Here is a 22,715-nt window from a genome sequence, read left to right as displayed (position 1 = left end):
ATTAGACGTTTAGACGCACGAGTGCCTTATTCGAAGGTCTTAGACTCGATGTTCTTCCCGTGCATTTAAAATATATGATTTGAATCCTCGTTCATTGTCTATACAGCAAAAGAGTGGAATAAGTTGTTGGCGCATTCTGACCCTGATGTGCAGTATGATGAGGAGGCCAAGAGATTCAAGAGTAGAGTAGGTAGTATAGGGTATGGGGTAATAAACTAGCGCGCATCATATTTCCCCCACATTACGACATATCAGGTGGAATCGTCGTCAAGCGTTAGTTTCTTCAATATAAATTTAAAAAAGTTTCCTTTTTGTTACGACGCTATTATAGACCGTTCACATAAACAACACAAAATATAGACATCAAGTCTCATGACATGTTATTTTTAAGTCCTCACAATCATATTTATTGGAAGCGTTCTATTAGCGTCCAATTAGAGTGCGGCAAGGTTCGTGTTTATTCGATTATTTGTGTGAACAGTATGTACTCTTATAATTTAATTTCATCCGTCTGCGTCAATCCTGCTTCATATAAGATTGTTTATGTATACAGTTTGTGTACACAGAAATGATTAGTTTTAATTGCTACTGCACTCAATACTGCCTTTATAAGGCAAAGGATTCTCTCCGAGGACAACAGTTACGGTTATACAGTACTAATACAAAATAGGATCGTTCGGAAATGCGTTCAATGTACTTCGTCGTCGCATCGCTAGCGCTGCTGGCCGTATGCGCATGCGCACCGGTGGAAGCGGACGTGATCCAGCACATACCACTAAACGAAACACCGTCAGCTACAGGAAGAGATGCTGCGAAATCTGGTGCTGCGGAAAAAGATTCAGCTGCTTCTGAACCTAAGGCTCCAGTGTCAAGAGTTCGTCGGGAACTAGGCGGACAAGAGAGCGACTTGTTACCGTCCCATGACGATGTCGACGGGTCACCATTCGGTGATAACTTCCAACTGGCAGGCCATGGCCGCATCAAAGTTTTACCAGCTTACCTCGGTTAATTTTCCTTTTTCTTTGATTATATTCGGCTAAGATTCGGTTTGTGATATCAACTGATTTTAGTTATGAAATCATGTTTCTCACCGGCCAGTATTTTTGATTGACCTCGCTACGGATAATGGATATTGTTTAGTAATTTATATCGTTCTAAAGACATTGTTTAAGCCCTATGAATGTAGAAGCGATAGAAGGAATATGGATTAGTTTTAATTATGTTACATTTTGTTATTTTAGTTTAATAGTTAATAAAAACTTAGTATAAAACGATCTGAATTGTTTGATTTGATTACTTGAAGTCCTTTGTCATAATTGCATTTAATACAATTGGTAATCATCATATCATCCTGGTCTCCAAGAAACTTATGATGATGATGATACCCTAGAATATATAGATATATTAGAATTATGTAAACACTTTGTATTTCTTTATTATATGTTCCAGTGTGTTCGTTTGTATACTTTTCTATACTATGATAATTGTTAAAGGTATAGTTACGTACTAGGTATAGTGATTTTCAGATATGTTGTCGGCTCTTAACTTTGCGCAAGTCGCTGCTGAGAACTCAAGTTTAGATGTACGCCCCACGTAGCGATATACGGGGGAAAGGCATTGCTCAGCGCGCCAATGGCCTGGGGCAGTTAAGATATTTGAAAAGATTTATATCTACTCATAGTAGGTTCCTTGACCGCGTATTATGCACAGCCCTGAAGCCCTTTAGCTGTCTGTTGCGAGTTGTAACATCTGACAACAAGGTACAAGATAGAACAAGGATAACGATATACATTATTTAATACGTTAATGATAAAGTTTTAAACATAAATAACAAATACTACGTTAACAACGATTTCACACGAACAAACAAATGGTAGAAAGGATGATAGTACAACAGAAGATTTTTACATTTTTTAAACTGAACTCATAGAACTTGAAGCATTGCAAAAGGAAGCAATTAAAAACAATGCAATCTAAAATGATTAACCTCACCGGGAGAATATCTTTTAGTGTATACTTAGTTGACTATTACGATGTTACCCTCAATATAGTGTTAATTCTTTTAATTCTCCATGTTAATTACAGCGTGTTAGCTTATGTTATACGTAAACTGTTAATAGACTTGTCCTTTATACATAATGAATTTAAATCAATCTCCCTGCACAATCAGTAGCCGTCTACTATGAAGACAATTATCCTGTATATTGTAATCATTCAAATAGCAAATTCACTGGAAAACTTAAACAATAAAACAATCCAACAAGAAAGCATAAACGACAATGTAAGAGTTAATGAAAGTTTAAATCATTTTAAACAATCTACAAAATTAGAGAAATATGTTGATGAATCTAAGAACTATTCAGAAATGGACACTGCTGCAAGTAACTTTGTTTATCGACCGCTTTTTGTTTATAGAAGAATAGAACATAGCAAACGTCGTATAACAATGTATAATGCTTTTGCTGGTTAAATATTTTTATCACTTAGGTAAGTTATCTTGCATTTATTTATCATTAGCTCACTGTACGTGTCAACTGAGGGAATCAGAGCCTACCCCCAGTTAGGGGTGACTAGACTACTCTCTGAATTTCTTCGCAGATATGTGCAGGATGCACCACGATGTATTCCTTCGCTGTAATAACGTAGGATAAATATGTAAATCGAAAACTGATAAACACATTGGTACAAGGCAGAGTTCTAAACCATCGCCTGCAGATTGAAAGTCAAGTGCTCAACCTCTAAGCCACCGAGAATCCCTAGCCACATTATCATCAAGAATCATTTATCTTCAGATGGCTAAGAACAACCCTAGGATTAGAAATATTAAGGTGTTTTTCCGATCAAAGGCAATTTCGTAACTTATTTAGTAATTTGGCACTATGAAAATTACCGATTGGTATTTTTTCACAAGAAACTTTATTGCTTGTTAAAAGCCAATTATTCGAGAACAATATATTGATAAACAAGTTTGTAGTTTAAAAGTTAATTGCAATAGTTTTCTTACTTGGCTGTGTAACTTGTAAACGCAATGCTGCGAGTATGTATTGTTGTTTTAGTTATATTCTTTCAAGTAAGTATTTTTGTAACCAAAAGTTATTTTACTATAAATATTCAATATTATTAATGCAATATATATTTATTTATTTCAGATATACAAAGTTACAGCTGGAATATCCCCTATACACGACTTCAAAAATAAATTAAACAGCAAAATTGTTAGCGAACGCTATTTGTTAAAAACACCTCAAACTGGCATCAAGCATTTCGATAATTCCATACTTAAGGCGACAAAAAATGTGACACAAAATCCCCAAATGGAAGAGAATCTTTATCAAATATCTAAAAATTTGGTTTCTGCCGTCCTTACGAAATTGGAGATTCAAGATAAAATTACTCGAATCACCAGAGAAGCTCTCGACGCGCCTGGTAAGAATAAAGGCATAACAGCTATTGAAACGAGACGGATTTTAGATTACATATCTAGAACCTTATCCAGTCACATTTTAAGTATAACAAGAGCATCGACAGAACCCGAACTACATCGATTAGTGTATGGATTGGCTCAAATCGCAGCCGAAGTGTCAATTGTGTCTGCTTTAAAAGATATCACGTATGCAAAAGCCTTGTCGAAGAAGCAATCCGTTGATTTATCACTTAGGAAAAAGAGGGCAATCCCACTTGAAGATAAAACAACTCCAATTCCTCAATCTTCATCTACTTTGTTTAGTATACTTCTAAACAAACCCTTACCCTCACCAGAAATAGTGAATACAACATCGCCAGGAAAAGATAATAAATTATATATGTCCAACGCACCGTACTCGGTTATATCTAGCCATGATAAATTGCCATTCCGTGTTTTATCCTTAACTGACAGCGACACTTTGCCAGTAAAAGGATTTTTGAATAAAACTGTATTAGACAAAGAAAACAGCGAACGAATTAACAACGAGTCGGAGGCTATTGTTATAGAAAAAGCTATCAATGGAACACACTATGTATCTGCCGATAGTCAAACAATTAGTAAACAAGAAGCGACTGCTGGTGAACTGATAGACGACTGGGTGGATCCAAAGGATCATATTTATGCTCTTAATCCTGACATAGTTGCTGAAATGGAATTAGATCAGCCAGAAATAGACGATGAAAGTGTAAACGAAAAGAGAGAGAAACAAAAATTAGAAAGGTTGGAACTTAAAGCGAAAAAAGCAATTCTTTACGCTGGTGATGTTGCATATCTAACTGCAGCTAGTGTGGTAGCTATGCGCCGTGCATTAACTGCATCCATTGAAGTTAACATGTCCGTGAAATTTGCTAAAAACGGTATGTCAAATCATCAGGATTTAATGATGAATTTAGCGAAAACAGCAGCTCAGCAAGCTGGCAAAGAAGCGAAAAGTGCAACTTCGAAATCGCTCGCATGTGAACGCGTTATTAAATTAGCTGTTAAATATACAGCACAGTCACAAGGTGCAAAATTAAATCATGTAGCGAATAGAATAATAATGGATACGTTGTCATTAGCAACACTCGCTAAATCAATGGCCTTCGTATCTTCAGATATTGCGATTAATTCACTGTATCAAGCAACTGATATAAAACCTCCATCTTAATTAAATGTATAACTTCAGTTTGTATTGATGTAGTAAAAAATTGAAATACAATCTTACTTCTTACTAATAATACGAATGTTTAGATGTATGGATAGATGTTTTTTTCAAGGTAACCAGAACGGCTGCATGGTCTCGCTGTAATTTTGCACAGATGTAGAATAAAGCCTGAAAGAAAATACAGGCTACCAATAAAGTTTTAATTCCGCATGGACGGAGTCATGGGCGACAGCTAGTAAATAATATTTCTATTCCAATGGTGTAGTAAACTTTTGACATGGTCTAATGCCATATGTTTCAGTTTTATTATTTATGAATAGCTTTTCATGTCTATAGATTTATGTACAATATATTGTCTATAGGAAAATGATAACTACAAACCATAGTTATTGCATTATTTTATTCGTCAAACGTAAGTCACAAAGTTATAAAAGGCCAGGATCTGGATTTCGCGACTTTAGCGGTACAAGGTGTAGTAGGGCGAGTAGTAAGCATCGGTATTGTAATACTGGTAACTGAAATAAAAACAATGCCTATTTAAATTTCACTTTGACTTCGCATACAAACACAAATATTCATAACACCTATTCAATATTAGTCCAACTAATATATATATTATTTATGTGTGTGAGACAGAGAGAATAACCAACATTAAACTAATTACGTAACCCTTCAAAACAAATATAAATGCCATCTCTGTTTTTAACAACGAAAATAATAGGGATGGCAATATTTTGATGCAAGTGTTACGACAGTCAGTACTTACCCTGGATTGTAAACTCTCGTGTATGTATAAGGATACAGGTACCCGGGGCTATACCATAGACTAGAGTCAGTTTTCAAATCAGACGTGTCCTTGGGTACATTTTTATCTTCTGAAGTCGGTACCCGCTTAAGTGCGTACTCCGGGATAGCGTGCGCGTTCACAGTAAGTTCCCGCTCATATGGTACAGCAGTGCTGACTGCTATTACAGTCAGTACAACAATCAAAGTCAATTTCTGAAAAAAAAGAACATAACTAGTTGAAACAGGACAGAGTAAGGGGATAATTTGATTAGGAAATATTAAAACAAACAATTATTGTTAAAAAAATTATGTGTGACTTTAAAATAAGAAATTATTTCAGAATATTTAACTTACCAGCATTTTGCAATGATGCAACTGATCAGAGACGTAACATAAAATTATTGTAACTTAATATTTTAAGATCGCGAATTTATAGTGCAAAATTTAGTAGAAAAAATTGTGGTCTCTTTTTTATGTCTGCATTTTATTGATAAAAATCATTAAATATGTCGTTTACTAATAAGTCTGATGCACTTTATTTATTATTTTGTGTCATAGTTTTAGGGGTACGTATAATTAAAAAAATTTGCCCGTATGATCAAAACTGAACATTTATTTATTAGTATCCCTGTTTCTTTTTATCCGATAGAGTAAAAGACTTTCAAGAGATTTTAAAGTTCTTTTGTTATTTTGAATTGGTATTATTAATATAATTTTAAATTATTTTGTGTTTTAGATATTTTAAAAATATAGATAACGTAAGGAACCCTGCGTAATTTTTATTATTTTATTTTATTATTAGAAAATAGTCTTCAACAAAAATTTGATTAAATTGATTTAATAATCAATTTTCTAATTATTATTTTATGAATTATTTAGGCTATAAATCTTATAAATTATTATTTTATAATATTGATGAATTATTTGTCAAGTTTTTTATCGATATAATTTAATTATCAATTAATAGCTATGCCATCACAATGGTTCAGCTCGGATAAGAAACAATGCTTGGAGATGAAGGTTCTGTATATCTTTCTTATTAATATTATAAATGCCAATGTTTAGATGGATGGATGGATGTTTATTTGAAGGTATCACCGGAACGGCTCAACGGATATCGCTGAAATTTGGCATAGATTTAGAACATAGTCTGGTAGAACTCATAGGCTACTTAATTAAGTTTTTTTTTTAAATCGTCGCGGGTGACAGCCAGTGTTATAATAAGTTCGATATTGCAAACGGCGTCGGACAGATTTTGGACAAGCTACCTATTAGCGACATTTTCTAGTATAATATAGACCATTAATCCAGGGAAGACTTGGCAGGGTATATGATATATACATCCCTGCCCATAACCGCGATCCCTCCTGATGTTAAGTGATGATGTGGTGATGTGTTTTTCGCTAGGTAAGTAAATTCCTATTCACTTTACTCTTGACGGTTCCCAAATCATACTTGGATGGTAAAACTGACGTTGGCAATTTGCAGCTTTGCAGTACAGATCGCGAAATATGAAATAGATAATTTACTAGATAGATATCCTATATAATGGACAATACTGAGCACAAAGACTCAAATAATTCGGAAATTTATTAAAAAGTCCGTAAGCTATAAAACACGTGATCGATTGGTCCCTACTTTATTTTGATTTGTTTTTAATTTATAGAGCGGTGTAGTTTTTTTTAATTTTATATATTTATGTTTTCTTAATCTAGTTTTTGGTGTCAATAAATTGTATTTTAACGATTATTGAAGCAGTAAATGTCAGAACTTCGTTGGAAAATTAGCTTGGAAATTTAATTTTTGACAATCTTTCCGTAATTGATTGATAAAATTGAAATTAAATAAAAGGTCAAGAATGATATATAATTTTACATTTGGTAAACGAAATGTGTTAATATTATCTTGTATTATTTTTATTTTTGTAGGTTCTGAGAAGTTATTCACACTCGATTACTTTTTCGAATTTTAGCACGTATTTTAACAATACTTTGTGACAAGGTTTTAGATCTTTGTGAACATTATTGCATAGAATAACGATCGTCATATTATCTTCTGTTGAAACAAATTTAATTGACTACTGCTGCCATCTAGTGTAGCTTCTACACATTAATAGCATTTCGTGTTCTTTGTACAAACCTGAATGAAACGTTCAGAGACATAGAGGGCACTTTTTCAATATTCTATTATTTACTTATGTTTTTGTTAAATATCAATATCCTGTTTCTATAATATAGTATTAAATGTATCGGTTTTATTTAAATGAATGTTTTCATGATATTACGTTATCAAGTGGATTATACAGTGATACATGAACCGTAGAATTCAAAATACTCGTTTTGGTGAGGTAAATTTGCAAAATATTTGCACGGGTCACTTAACTTGGCTAAATATAAGGCCAAGTGGTAGTGATAACTGATATGGAATAATTTGTGGTAGAAATTTGAATATAATAGCAATGTGGTCTACAATGAAATGAGCACGTAATCAGCTCTCACGTAGTGTTATGCAAGCATATGGAATTGTATTTTAATTATTAAGCGCAACTCATGATGACTTTCGTCACAAGGATGAGAACAAGGACGGCAACGAAGCAACTGCAAAAGCAAAATATTAGTGTTGCAAAATGTTACCAACCTATTTTAAGTTTTCAGTTTTTTTTTAGTCCCAAGATTGTAGTGTATAGTCTATTACTTGTATTTTTTAAATTAAACACTAGAAATTATTTATTACTTTTAGCATACATTAACAAAATTAAATAAATATCCTACAAAAATTTAATAAAGTGAAATGAAAACAAGTATTTATATTCTTCTACGATTAATGCTTTTGAACTGGTAACCCTAAAGCACCTAGACAAGGAGTCACGTTCATATTCACGAGATCTATGATAATAAAAAATAACAATTAAAGTAATAATACACAAATAACAAAAAAGAAACCAATTGCGCGGTGCTATTGTGTGCTAAACAAAGGAGTAAGGTGTCTTTTGAAACAAACGCCTTTGTAAATCTACACTAATGAAAGATTTAGAGCACCGTTTTTTCATTGTTTAATTTATGTAAATGCATATAAGTACCTGTTTTTAACTTAAATCTCCTAGCTAAAGCCATTATACAACAAAAAGATATAAACTTCAATGAAATAACACCAACAAGGCTATAAGAACCGTTGGGCATAAGTCAAACTAATTAATTACAGCTCACTAGCGCCCTCAACCAACTTTTAAAATGTGACACGATTCTTTTTGTACCGTAGCTGTCTATTTTTTTTTATTAACTCTTATGGTTATTACAAAGTACATATATAAAGACTTGACTAAAACTAATACATAAGCAAGAGCGGCCTTATCGCTATAAGCGATCTAGCTGTCATGTCATTTTCTATGTCTAAATAGGTTTTACGAATATTCTGACAGAACCAAAAACCAACCGTTATAGCAGCGCCTCTCTCACCGGTCAGATATCCTTGTATAGTCAATAGGTACTTTTTATTACGTCAATGTAAAATAATTTCTTCATTTATTTTATGGTCGTCATTATAACTGGTCTGGCCAGTTTATTCACGAGGCTGCCAAAATTATTCAAATCATAATTATTTCCTTAGTTTACTTCCAATGTAACCATACTGTTTAACTTTAGCAGGATGCAGGGAAAAGTTAATCTAGATTTTAAGTCATTGATTTAAGACTAATTTTCAAATTATACAATTAGAAAATAATAAATAAATCCGTTAAAAAAACACTTACTAATAAAAAAATAATGGTTTTACATTGAACAGTATTTATTACTCGTTATTAATAGCAATTTCAGAGTAAATTGACCACATTATAAAAATATAAATAAAATCTAACCACTTAAAAATAAGTGTCGCAATAAATCGTTGAAATTACTTTTGTTTTAACATGTAAAATCAATATAAGTATAACAGCTTACATTTTTTATCGAATGTATGTAATTTATAAACTATTGTACTCTTATCACGTATAGACATGAATTTATAAATAATTGTACCTCTTTTTATGTTCATACCTTTCATGAACATAGTAATGAAAGAGAAATATTTAATACGTACTTTTATATTAAATATAAATCTTATTTGGGATCTTATCGATTACGTCTGCGTATTTTTTTATGTATTTCTTAATGATTAGTAACAATGGTGAATAATATTAGAAGAGTTGTAAGTTTTTTAAATCGATTAGTAATTAATTTAGATGCATCACCTTTTGCAATCAATACTTTTATCTCATCGCGAGACTTGATATAAATCATTCAGCAGCGTTTGAAGGGACATCTATCGTTTTTCTTCCAAATAGAGTGAAAAGGAGGGATAGTAGTAAGTAACGTTACTCTGACGATCACGGGATCTTGTAGTAAAATGGATGTGAAAGTCCACGTATATAGCGGATTCCTAAAATATCTCGGAACTACGCAACGTCGACGCATGGCATTGAGACATGCACCCACTTTTACTTACATATTTATTTTGTAGGAATTATAAATACGCGCGCGATTGGCTTGAGTTAGTCTCATTTTTATTTTTCAATCTTGAGAATGTGACCAGCGAACTCTCTACCAACTGAAATCTCATAAATTTCCATATTTTAATTTAAGTACTTTTCTTTTCGGCAAGAGTTATTCTCACATAAATCTTAATCAGAACATGCAGTGTTATCTGACCAGTTTAAATGCAAGACGCATACAAAATGAATTCGTGGAGAAGTTTTCTCTCTGTACATCCTCTCCTCCGTCGATTAAAGGTAGGCAACGCATATGCAATTGCGTATGTCTATGGGCAACGGTCACTTCGCTATTTTAGCGATTTCAGATGGCCACTCGCTCGTTTGCCACCTTATGATACAAAAAAAACGTTTTTAGTGTACCTTATACCTATAAGTAGTTGAGACTATATTGAAAAAAGTACTTAACAATTTAACATACCTATTTTCTTTCTGACAAATTATATTCCTGTGCATTTATTTAAACGCTTGAGCGTCAAATGATATGTATCTGGGGAATGCCTAACAAGTAACATTACATTGTAATGAGGTCAATGCACCTGCTAGACCTTTCGCCGTTACCTTTGGTTTCCACGGCCGAAAAAAAATATATATTATAAAATATAGTTGTCTCTTTTCTTTCAAAGGCAATGAAAGGGATGCGAATTATTTTTGTAAGATTCATTTGGGGGGATTGTTTGATTTCACAGTGGAAACTTATTGTATATGTCAAACAAACTGAGAAGTTCTAACTCTATTAGTTTCCTACAAAAGTTTGAATTAATTAGATAGCTAAATAGAACGTTAAAAGGTATAACATTTTAACATAACCTTAAAAAAATAGTTCGTTTCATATGTATATTTCCTGTTTGCGATTTAAATTGCGCTTTAATTAATTATTTTACGTTCTTACGCCAACAACACAGTAAATATGATAATGCGCGTATTTTGTTAAGGACATGGAAAATATGTACTCAAGATTTTTTTTTGTTATGGTTTCTTGTTTTTGACCGTCGTCCTTGAAAGCCGAGGCGCAAAAATATTTGTCTCGCGATCCAGTACTGTTGACACGTTGTCAACAATATAAACAAGTTCGTGTTTTTTTGCACGAATCTTAAAAGATTCCAAATCAATATCAAAGAGGAGGAATCAGACTGAATCATGTTTCAAGTTTTTATTTCATAGGTTTAAAAAGAATGCGGATTTTCAAAACAGATTATCGCGTAATTTTGATGTTCTTTTTTCGTTTCTCCCATAATCCACCAGATGTCCACCTCAGAAGTTTTTTTTAGCGTCTGTGCTACATTGTAGATAGGCGTCCAATCGGAGATCCTAATCTTCACCATCCAAATATAATGCAAAGAACCGTCCGCCATGATAAATAATGAAGTGATTACAATGACCTACAAAGAAGGTAAGATGCAAATTTACGTAATAAATGATTATTTACTGTCTCTGTGGATTACGAAAACTGATGTGAAATTTCGCTTGGTCGGAGTCTATATTCTGTTTAGTTGTAAGTCTGTGCTGGGAAAATCACTATTGAGTTGGACTTTGATCGGCCTTGTGCAAACTAGTGTGAGCGGTTTCTTAATGCCACCACAAGCAACATTTTAATGTTCTATTTAAACACATTTGTAAACATGAATTAATGAATATTTTTTTGTTTTACTTTACATAGATGATTTTCGAATGTTAGAATTAACAAAATGATTGCATGGTTTTCCAAACTAAGCGCGTTAGAAGAATGGGCAGTTGTTTCTTAATTTTTTATAACATATTTGTTGTTGCGTTTTACATATAAATATGTTTGATCTAGGTCTAGGAGGCTAAAATTGTATAAATAAATTTTTAAAAGGTTTTTGTTACCTAAATTTTACCAACTGTCATAAAATAAAAAAAAATGCGCAGATTTGCGTATGCGATGCATGAATACGGCAATTTTAGGTGTATTTAACTATAAACAAGAAAATGTCTACGTGACTTGAAATGTCGATATAAAATTAAATGTCACGCAGTAGTCAATCATACGTATCGAATCAACAATAACACAATAAATTATTGTCTGCTTTTATCACCAGACAAGTGCGCAAAACACTTCAAAAGCTATTTTTAGTATTAATTATGTACGCCGTATTAAAATTGTGCTATACAAGCCAGAGACAGTTTACGCTAATTAAAACGAATGTATAAAATACCTCGATATATTAATGTGTGATTTACCGTGGGAGACAAATATCTCTTTAAAATATATTGTTTTCTCTGTTATGTCAAAGGTAATGACAGGGATGACATTATGTTTTATACAAAGATTTTAGTGTCAGAAACCAACGGATAACTTTGAGTTTCTACTACTGTGAAACTATTAATTCTTTGAGAAAACAGAGACAAAAATATGTCGAAATTCAAGTTATTAGAGTCAAAATTCAGAATAGCAAAAAATTATCTCAAAACGGAAAGATAAACAATGAAGAATTACAACGCAATATAATTTACATATAAGATAAAAGGTTTGAATCATCGTATATCAAATAATCAACTTACCTAAATATCTATACCGATGAAATGATTATATATATTTTTTTAAGATTGTAATGTACCATACTTTGCGATAAGCGATAAAAAGTTTTATGTTATTATAATGAAGTTTTTTTTTATAAAATTAGGTAGCAAAGGAGCAAGCGACCACATTCGCTAAAATGGCGAAGTAACGGCTGCCCATTGACATGCTATTATTCATACCTATTGATCAAATATAATTTCTTTACGTCAATTTTCTCGTTCATTCAAATCAGCACAGTTAAATGAACATTATTTTAAAAAATAAATCTTAAGACCAATACGCCACGCATTAATTTTGTAATTCGCTAACAACCTTGGTTAATTTCCTTCGTTATAATTATTAATTGCAATTAAAATGCTTTAAAAGAATGCATTATGTATATATAATTATATCTTTAAAGTTGTTACATACCAAAATATTTTTTTCACAAAACAAGATACAATTTGCCTCGGTAAAACCCGATTGAAAATTGAGCACAAAACATTCTACTTAATGTGAGAATAATATAATATAATACGTTCTCTTCTCTAGTTTTTACTCATGTATTTAAATTACAAATTAACGTGCGAAATACTATTTAATAATAATTATGTTTCGATTAATTAATTTGTACGTCTTTGTATTTTCTTTAACATTTTGTTTCCATTCTAGAGGACCTGTTTAAAAAAATAAATAAAATGTTATATGTTTTTCAATGAAAATTAGGATATGACATTGCATTTCTTTCGATATGAAAACCTACGGTCACTTAGATAGGTTATGTAAAAATGTGACTTGTTATATAAGTACATACAATATATTTATTACGTTAATTTCTATTTGAAGTGGGTTGTACTTTTTATGTACTGTTTGATCTTGTAATGCATGTACAGTCACGTACATTGTCGGTATTCCATTTTAAAAGCGACAATCGTTTAAACGTTTTGTGCACTTTAAAAGGATAAAGGTAAATGTTTTAACTATAATGTATTCAAAACGCATAATGCAAGTAGTTTATTTGATAACAAAATCGTAGTATACATTTGTTTATTTGTAAAAAGGTTGTAGGTAATTTTTCTAGAACTGGTATTTCTCGAACGAAAGCGACTGTACATATAATCTTTTTGTACTAATGCATGTCATTGAACTCCTTATAAGCCGCTGCACCGTTTTTCATAAAATATTTTATATGCATGCTTGTATAATTATGTAGTTAACGTTTTAATAAAATACGAGGTGAGTTTTTAATGAAGCAACTGCTCAGTCCTTTCATTATAATATAATATTTGTAAATGACGTCCATATCAACTAAAGAATTGACCTAATAAAAATCTTTATCATCGAATGATAAACGAAGTACCCGTGGGCTTCTGCTATCAAAGTCTCTTTATAAATCACATCGCCATCCCCGTCTTTAATCTTTGACAAAACAAATATAAAAATATATTTTAAACGGGGATTTTGGTCTTAAAAACCCACGGTTACCGATTACGTCTATCTAAATAAAGTTAATACATGACTATGTCTAAAAAAGTATGCAAAGTTTATTTATATAATTTATTATTGAACTCCATATTTCAAGATTTTTTTTATTTTATTATAAAAAAAAATTTACATAACAAATTAAATATCGGTTTGAAAGCAGTACTAAAAACCCACAGGGTTTAGGTGTACTTACTGGTCACTTTATAATTTATTAATTTATAAGTCTACCTAACATAACTGATCCGAGTGCCAGTAACAAAATGGCATAGTGTTTGTATGACTCTTCATATGATTTGTTTTGTGCTTACACATCTGTTTAACTCCATATGTGCAAATACTTAGTAGTTCCAATGTACAATTATCGATTATGTACTTAACTGTGACGTCAGAGAGTAAAAACTTATGAGTTTCCGCCGTAGACTGTTAGCGAACGTTCTAGAAACCTAGAGAGTGGGTAGAGGCTACTTACGTAGTTATGCGTTTGTACAGAATAATCTTGTTATTTTATAGTACCTAGGTATTATTTTATTAATGTTTTGTCAATATTCTTTAGTTTTTCTCATATAAAATTATTTTGAAATCAACGCTTATAAAATATATTCTCATCTCTTTATTTTTAAAAAGAAAAAAACTGTAACAATGTGGTTATCTACATCCGGAATAAAAACAATGCGAAGTCATGTTACTTTATTTCTTTCAATGATAATAATTATAAGATATAATTATTATATCAGTAATATGGTAATATGATGATTGTTTAAATATCTTTTGTTCTAACCTGATAAATTGGATTTGTTGATAAGTGCTTTATAAAATATTTAAATAAAACCTTGACAAATATGTTTTAGGCCTTCAACTTTTTGAGTGTAGAATAAATGTCTAAATATGTATGAGCAACATTATAAAAATGACAAAAATATGTTCAAAATGAATGTGAATAAAATATACATTGGCATAAATGTGTTATGTCAAGAACCTAGCTTAACTGCGATTTGTGCAAAATATTAATTTAAAGTATTTCTGAATAAATTTTATGATAATATCACAGATTTATAGCCCACAAGTGGGGTGTTCCATATGAACCATGTTTTAGCGAAAATTGTAAATGAAAAATGATTTATTGCTTAAACAAATATGGTACATATTAATATTTGTGCCGGCACTTCCATTTAAGCATCCATAAATGGCTTGTGATTGGAAGTCCCGCTCTTCTTTAGCGAATAAAAATTTAAATTAACATTCTAAACAGCCAGTATCCAATCATCGAAATGTTACATAAAGATTATAGCACTGGCAGGTACACAACTATGTAGTTTAATTTATAACTTTACTAATAACAAAACTTGGTTTCGTTTTAGTCAAAGAATAATTAACCTCCTCCGTGTTGATCCATATTGTTTTTCAAACAATGCTTAAACTAAATCCATTTATGAAATCGAATTTTAATTTACACTACTTGTTTACTTACATGAGTGATAAAGAAAATTGATAAAGGTATATTTGTACGATTTATTATTTTTCTCAATATCTAAATAAATCATTCCTAAGTAACACAAGATAGATCATGATTTATATGTAAATCTGATTTAATAAAGTCTAAAGCAAACATCCTTTTAAATCACTTTGGTCAACATATTGATGCTGAAGGTCGCACTTATTCTAACAAAGAAATATTTAACAAAGAGGTCTTAACAAGGATACAGAACGAATTACCACGAAGAATGAACTGGACTTTGTATTCAATTGTACTCAAAAAAAGATGGACACGATTTTGTGTCGATGCACATCGTGTTGACGAGCAAGACCATCTTACTAATATTATTAATGCGAATGTTTAGATGGAAGGATGGATGTTTATTTGAAAGTATCTCTATAGTATAGTCTCTATAGTAGTATGAAATTTGACATACATATAAAACATAGTCTGGAAGAACACATAGGCTACTTATTATGTTTTTTAACATTGCGCGGACAGAGTCGCGAGCGACTGCTAGTCATTCAATAAAAAGGAAGATTTTGTTCGTATGTATGCTATATTATCAGGAAATGGCAAACGGATTTGAAGTATTATAGAAATTATTATGTTTTTCAACAACTTGTATACATTTAAATGAAATCGCGGAACTCAAAATAATCGCTAAACTCGTGCGTATTTTGGCCATATCGTTCTTTCCGTCATGGGTGATGGGACAAGTTTACACAAACCTGATTTGTAAGATAACCTAAACATACTTATATCATGCGACACGAGATACTTACGTAGATCTTAAGTACCTACATGTATTTAAATATCCGTGTACGACTTGTGCTGGTCATCCAGTATAACCCGAGGTTTAAAACGATTGATTGATGTCTCATCCCTTAAAGTATTTTGTCAGCGCATTAGTATTCTGAGAAGAGCGAAATAATAATAACAAATTTGCCTGTTTTCTATTCATTGAAAAAATAATTAGGTTTTTATTAATTTGATTCTGGACTGTCATTACAGTTGACAGGATTGCTTACAGGATCCATTATTCCAATGTGGTTTTACATTTTACTGGTTGTAAACTAGCGCTGGATTCGCTGTAAACTATCTATTAATGTAATCTAAATTAGTCTGGGATTTTGTCACCAAGACGAACCTCTCCCTTTACCACCCTCTGTATCGCCAATGTTGTAACTGGTGTGAAATTAAACTGATTGTAGCATTATTATAAACGCTGAAGGTTTGCAAGAAACTACAAAAAATGCTGTCTGCAAGAAATCGTAACTACATAAATGAAGGGCATTTATTACCTATAATTACAATATTATTAACAAGTACAGGTTTTAATGGTGAAATATAAAGATACTTAATAGTTTAGGTATATTGCGGTTTTTACTTAATATCTATCTATTAAATTCGGTATTCGCTAACTAAAAATTTATTTTGTTATCTTTTCAAACGTAAAAAGAAATGTTTTAGATTTACTTGCAAGTACGAATAGTGGATTTTCCCTTAAACGGCTGGAAAATATTTGCAGTGATACTAAAAAGGCAAAACAGGTCTATGGATAGGAAACATTCCGTAGAAAACTTGTTCGGTGGTCGTGTTGCTTTTAAAATACTTGCAATGGGACAAATGACATTGAAAGATATTTTGATAAATACAATCAAATAAATATGTGTCAAATACATTTGGCATTTTTGGCAAAGCGGACATACAATCGAACCAAAAATAACTCGATGAAAAACATTGATGTTTTTAATGTTAATGATATTAATTTTTTCTTCTGGATTAAAAGGTTAAAAGAAGACGAGCGTGATCTTATTTATTACCAGACAAGTTTTTTTTTTCTAAATGCATATACAGCCATTTTAGCCAATTTAGTAAAATTTTATTTCAGGATCTATTCTTTGTGAGTACTAAATTTTTCCACTCGGTTATCTTTATATCATCAATAGTAATTAAATTTTTAATACAATGTATCTATCGTAGAATGTTGTGAAAGGTAACTTTTTATAGAAATGCCGCATGGCACATAGAAACTCAAAGGTACAAAGTCCAAGAGGTGTGTATGTGATGCAAACATATATAACTGCATTATCAATTTGTGGGCGTGTATTGGAATAATGATACAAAATGTAGTTGTCATCATTACTATTTAGATTCGCATCATATACAATGTTTTTTTTATTTAGTTGCATGTGGTAAACGCCGTCGTCGTCAAGGTTTGTGTACACATTGTGTTGCGTAGTAAAACGTTTCATTATTCGTCAGACAGCTGTATTGATCGCACGTCTGCTTCTATTTTTAAATCGCGTTACCGCGAAGTACTAATAGTTAACATATTTTTCTTTTAATCGATCACAAAAATGTATTCAATCGCAGAAGCTACCTTGGCTTTTGTTGTTTTGTATCTTTTCTCTTTCCTGTTCGAGGTCGTAACGGGATTAGTGATGTAGGCTTCGAAGTGGCTAATTTTTAATTAAGAATGTGATATTTTAGTTAGTGTTTTAGCTATAAATTAGGGTATAAGTTAATTAGTCAAATTATCAATGCAATCGTTTTAAGTTTAATGTGTTCTTTTTATTATAATTATGCTATTTATCTGTAATTTATATCTGCAATTATAAGACTTCACAGAGCTTCGATTCCAATTAAGTAAGTTTCTTTGTTTTATTATTTATGTATTTTTTTATTGTTGATTTCGAATAAATTCAGAAAAAAATTATTAAAGTAAACATGACGCCGATACCACATGCTTAATCGCCCGAAATATGAGTTAAGGTTCGACATCAATTCATTTAGAATTAACGATTTTTTTTCCATTTGCTAATAATTATTATATTCACAATCATTTTTAAAGTATAAAACATTTTCACATTCACATGTGTGAGAGTTTCTTTTTAGTTACATTGAAATGTTTCTTTCACAATAATTTATTTCATAGATAAGCATCTTAAAATGAAATAGATAAATTGTAAACGTATCTTTTCTTTCGCAACTGTAAATGTTGACCTAATTCATTGGGTATATACTGCGATATAAAGGTGAATTAACTGTCATTCTTACGTGAAATTCTTGTTTAGAATTTTCTGTTACTTATTTTAAAAAGTCGTTGAGTGTCGCGAAACCTTTTGTTACAGTTTTCTTGTATGTTTTTAAAATTCTGCGTGTATACGAATGAAATATATTTGTTTTGGCAGATGACAGATTAACCGTCAATGTCAAACGATTTGTTATGTTTTAGGTTATTATTTAAAAATATGAAAATGAAGTATATGAATGTAACAAATTACGTAACAAAGTGGAATACATGTTTAAATTATGTTAAAAGAAATAATTCGACTAGTGTAAAAACAAAGTGGCAAAGCGTAGTTGGTTTAGAAGTACACGCTCAGTTAAATACAGAGTCTAAACTATTTTCTGGTGCTCAAAACACTTTTGGTGGTTTGGTGAATAATTGTGTATCATTATTCGATGCGGCTATACCGGGTACATTGCCAGTATTAAACAGAAAATGTGTAGAACTTGGTGTATTAACTGCATTAGCGCTTTCATGCAAAGTGAATGAAGTGTCGTCATTCGACAGAAAACATTACTTTTACGCAGATTTGCCTGCTGGGTATCAAATAACACAGCAGAGAGCTCCTATAGCTAACGGTGGAGTTATAAATTTTCAGGTACTTATAAAACCTTAGGGGGTATGTTTATTTATATAGTTGAATAGAATTCATATTCTTAGTAATGCCATATAGGAGTTCATGTAAATAACTATTTTAGCCAATCAGGAACATCTATTATGGGTTATATAGACTGTATTGATTATTATGCTGGAATACTACTGGTCTCCTTGATGTTATTGCAATAGTTTGGATTCAATATCTTTAGGAAAATCATCAACTTGTATTAAAATTACTAAGCTCTTGTTGTTCCAAGGTTTACTTATACTTTTCTTTTCTTTGTACACAGGTATTTACTCCGGGTATCCACAAAAAGCCTTACAAAAAGAGTTCAAAAATAAAACAAATCCAATTAGAACAAGACAGTGGTAAATCACTTCATGACAGTGAGTTAAAGAGGAGTCTAGTTGATCTGAACAGAGCTGGGGCACCTTTGATAGAACTTGTGTTTGAACCTGATTTAGAGGCAAGTTATTTCAATATTCCTAATTCTCATTAATAAAATATCTATCATTGATAGCTCTGATACATCGGACAAATCATTAAAAATCTTACTAATTTTTTAAATGCAAATGTTTAGATGGATGGGTGCATGTTTGTTTGTTTGAAGGTATCTCCATAATGGCTGAACAGATGTCAATGAAATTTGGCATACATATAAAACATTGTCTGGAAGAACAAATAGGCTAATCATATTTTTTAATTATGTCTGGGCGGAGTCACGGGCGACTGCTAGTTACCTATAATTTGAAAACAAAATTTAAGAGATAAGAGTTTTAGATTATGGTGGCTTGTTATGATTTTCATGGAGCACAATTGATAATAATAATATTTAAAGTTTTATTCTGTAAAATTTCAGGATGGAGAAGAGGCAGCTGCATTGGTTAAGGAACTTGTGCTGATTGTGCAAAAGCTCGGCGCATGCTCGGGCCGCATGGAAGAAGGAGCGTTACGAGTCGATGCTAATGTCTCATTGAGAAAGTTTGGAGAACCTCTATCTACTAGAACTGAAGTTAGTATTTTGTAAAAGTAACATAAGAAATTATTTCCTTATGATTTAATAATAAAAAAAAATTCAGTACATACCACAATTATAAATATAATAAATTGTACATTGTTTGTCTTACTGTTTGAATAAATTAAAATGATTGTATTTATTTTACAGATTAAAAACATCGGGTCAATCCGTGGTGTTGCTGGTGCTGTCCGCCATGAAATAGAACGACAAAGAACTATTCTTGACAATGGCGGGCACATAATTAACGAAACACGCTCCTGGGACGCAACCAACAAAGTCACAATCGCTATGCGAGATAAAGAAGTTGTTCAGGATTACAGGTACATATCCAAGTGTCTTTTTGTGTTTTCATTGTACGCTAGTATATTTAAAATGTCTATCACCCAAAATGTAATACTTATGTTATAAACAAAATTAATTTGAGAAAAAAAAAACGTAGTTCCAAACAAAAGCTTTAAATAATATTAGTAGTCTTCAAATGTTATCTTTTGTAGTATCTTAAAATAAATATTTAAAGCCTTCTGAACCGTCTGCAGTATAAATAAAACTAATATTGTATAACGTATTGTAATTATAAAGAAATCTAAATTGAAACAGTTTATTTTAAACTAACAGTACAGTCAGCTACAAAAATATATATTCACAAAACCCTAGAAACCTGTTTCAAAATGCACATATTTATTAATTACTTCTATCCATGGTCAAAAGTATACAGGCGGAACATTTTTTAAACCATAGATAGATACAAGTTTCTGAAGTTTTATAAATGTACAAATATTTAAGCAGGTGACTGTACAAGCCATTTTAATAAAAACGATAGAACATTTATAATGATATTTGTTTGATATTTTAAAAGTTAATTCAAATTTCTTGTTTATGGCTCTGGCCTTAGCTGATTGGGCCAGTGTCGAGTATTTATGGTCTTGAAAATGTTAGTCAATTCACGCAATAACATAAGTTACATGAGTACAAAGTAATAGGATTTAGTAAGTAACATGACAATAGTTACGCTGTCCCCTCTGTCGTACTATTTTAAGGCTTCGGGATTATTACGGTTTAACAAGAATTAATGAAACTTATCTCTAAATATATGTTATAAAAAAAAATATACGTAGATATTTATTATAGAGCCTAAGTCACATTTTCTTATCAAATAGGTATATAACATCGATCAGAATTAACTATCATTATTTTCAAGTCCAAGAAAATATCAGTCAAGGTCACAAGAATTGTAATCTTATTAACAAACAAGATAATATATGATAATATATCTTTGATCTTATAAAAATAAATACATAATGGAATTTTTATAGATATATGCCAGAGCCGAACTTACCGCCGCTTCGGGTCAATTTACATACAAAAGAAGATACACAAGATGTAATCAGTGTTCCCCTTATTAAAGAAACAATACCGGAACTTCCAGAAGATTCTAGAAGGAAACTTATAGAGGAATATGATTTAAGAGAAATATCAGCCATACAACTTGTCAATGAACCAGCTCTGTTGAATTATTTCTACGAATTAGTATCAGATGTCACTAGAAACCCTACTAAAGTTGCCAATCTTTTACTTAATGATCTCTTAACTGTACTTAACAAGAGGAAAGTCGATGTCGAATATTGTACAATAACTGTTAATCAAATGAAAGAATCAACAGACGCTTTATTAAATAAACAAATTAATTTGGATATATATAGAAAATTACTTGACGAACTCTTCGATAGACCGATTGATTTTTCAGTATTAGAAATTATTAAAGAAAAAGGTTGGACGTTAGAAAGTGATGAAACAGTTATTGAACAGAAATGCAAAGAAGTTCTCGACAACAATCCAAAGTTAGTTAAGAAATACAAAGAGGGAAAAGTAAAAATATTGAATTCGTTATTAGGGATTTTAGCTAAAACTACTTCTAATAAAATGGATATGGCGGTAGCTACTAAGAAAATGGAAGAATTGTTAAAAAAATAAACATATATAGCAAAAAACAATAGTTTTATTTTCAAATAAAATAATCCTACTGCAAATATTTCTTTTCTATTACCTCATTTTATTAAATTAAAAATCTATCCCACATTATATATATTTTAGTTAGTAACTATCTGATATATCAGAATCTACTTACTTACCCTGTATACATTGCTTAATTAGAACTTTATAGGAAAAAATCCAAAACAAGTTTTTCTCACTACTCTAATTGTTGTTTAAAATTATTACAAAAGTGTTCGATGTTAACCTTACCAATTCTGTTGCGGACGAATAGTGATCATGATGTCGCAGATGCTCTAATTTGGCATATCATTCCTGTTTATTCTTTGTCTTAATCGAACATTGTCAGGAGTTTTCAATTTAAACAAATTATATTGCTCGGGAGAAAAATACAGGCGCTTCGATTCGTTGCCGCGACTAGTCTAAACTTTGGTGTTGATTGTCACCGAGGAAGTGTTGTTAATAATAAGCGAAACAGCCTGTCCCGTTGTGTTACAAAGGAATTTGTAAAATTTGGTAATTATCCATTATCACAGATTCAATAACTAATGTTTAGTATTTGTCGCAATTTGTATGCGTATGGAGTGAAGGTTGTTTGTTTACAGCGGCAGTCGCGCCCCGAATACTTAAATATCA

At 31.4% G+C, this 22,715-nt stretch overlaps 3 protein-coding genes across 4 annotated transcripts; 2 read left to right on the top strand and 1 right to left on the bottom strand.

Annotated features, from left to right (window-relative positions):
* Positions 1-2,970: 2,970 nt before the first annotated feature.
* On the top strand, positions 2,971-4,711 carry LOC106114545 (uncharacterized). Its single transcript, XM_013307806.1, has 2 exons — positions 2,971-3,070; positions 3,150-4,711. Exons 1-2 carry the CDS (start codon positions 3,029-3,031, stop codon positions 4,611-4,613), a joined length of 1,506 nt encoding a protein of 501 aa, XP_013163260.1. The 5' UTR covers positions 2,971-3,028; the 3' UTR covers positions 4,614-4,711.
* A 282-nt stretch (positions 4,712-4,993) lies between these two features.
* On the bottom strand, positions 4,994-5,774 carry LOC106114546 (uncharacterized). Its single transcript, NM_001312812.1, is given in 3 exon segments — positions 4,994-5,125; positions 5,377-5,609; positions 5,751-5,774. Coding segments are annotated over 3 exon segments (297 nt in total). The 5' UTR covers positions 5,757-5,774; the 3' UTR covers positions 4,994-5,067.
* An 11,833-nt stretch (positions 5,775-17,607) lies between these two features.
* Positions 17,608-22,078, top strand: GatB (glutamyl-tRNA(Gln) amidotransferase subunit B, mitochondrial). Of its 2 annotated transcripts, XM_013307268.1 has the most exons (6): positions 17,608-17,617; positions 18,640-19,072; positions 19,362-19,538; positions 19,932-20,084; positions 20,238-20,410; positions 21,404-22,078. In XM_013307268.1, the coding sequence occupies exons 2-6, from the start codon at positions 18,656-18,658 to the stop codon at positions 22,059-22,061; spliced, it is 1,578 nt and encodes a 525-aa protein (XP_013162722.1). In that variant the 5' UTR covers positions 17,608-17,617; positions 18,640-18,655; the 3' UTR covers positions 22,062-22,078. The 2 variants fall into 2 exon arrangements, with proteins under 2 accessions (XP_013162722.1, XP_013162721.1); XM_013307267.1 differs by lacking the exon at positions 17,608-17,617 and having other exon boundaries at positions 18,612-19,072.
* The last annotated feature ends 637 nt before the right edge of the window (positions 22,079-22,715 follow it).

This window comes from Papilio xuthus, unplaced genomic scaffold, assembly GCF_000836235.2.
Source record: "Papilio xuthus unplaced genomic scaffold, Pxut_1.1 DF828142.1, whole genome shotgun sequence".
Classification (NCBI taxonomy): Eukaryota; Metazoa; Arthropoda; class Insecta; order Lepidoptera; family Papilionidae; genus Papilio; species Papilio xuthus.
The sequence above is the reverse complement of the archived record's forward strand: the minus strand, read 5'-3'. Positions and strand labels throughout refer to the sequence as shown.

Excerpts from the sequence above, each read along its gene's own strand:
- LOC106114545 (XM_013307806.1), top strand. The coding sequence starts at position 3,029 with ATGCTGCGAGTATGTATTGTTGTTTTAGTTATATTCTTTCAA. Across the intron at positions 3,071-3,149 it reads TTTTAGTTATATTCTTTCAA|ATATACAAAGTTACAGCTGG; the intron begins GTAAGTATTTTT and ends TATTTATTTCAG.
- GatB (XM_013307267.1), top strand. The coding sequence starts at position 18,614 with ATGTCAAACGATTTGTTATGTTTTAGGTTATTATTTAAAAATATGAAA. Across the intron at positions 19,073-19,361 it reads GTGGAGTTATAAATTTTCAG|GTATTTACTCCGGGTATCCA; the intron begins GTACTTATAAAA and ends CTTTGTACACAG. Across the intron at positions 20,411-21,403 it reads GAAGTTGTTCAGGATTACAG|ATATATGCCAGAGCCGAACT; the intron begins GTACATATCCAA and ends GAATTTTTATAG.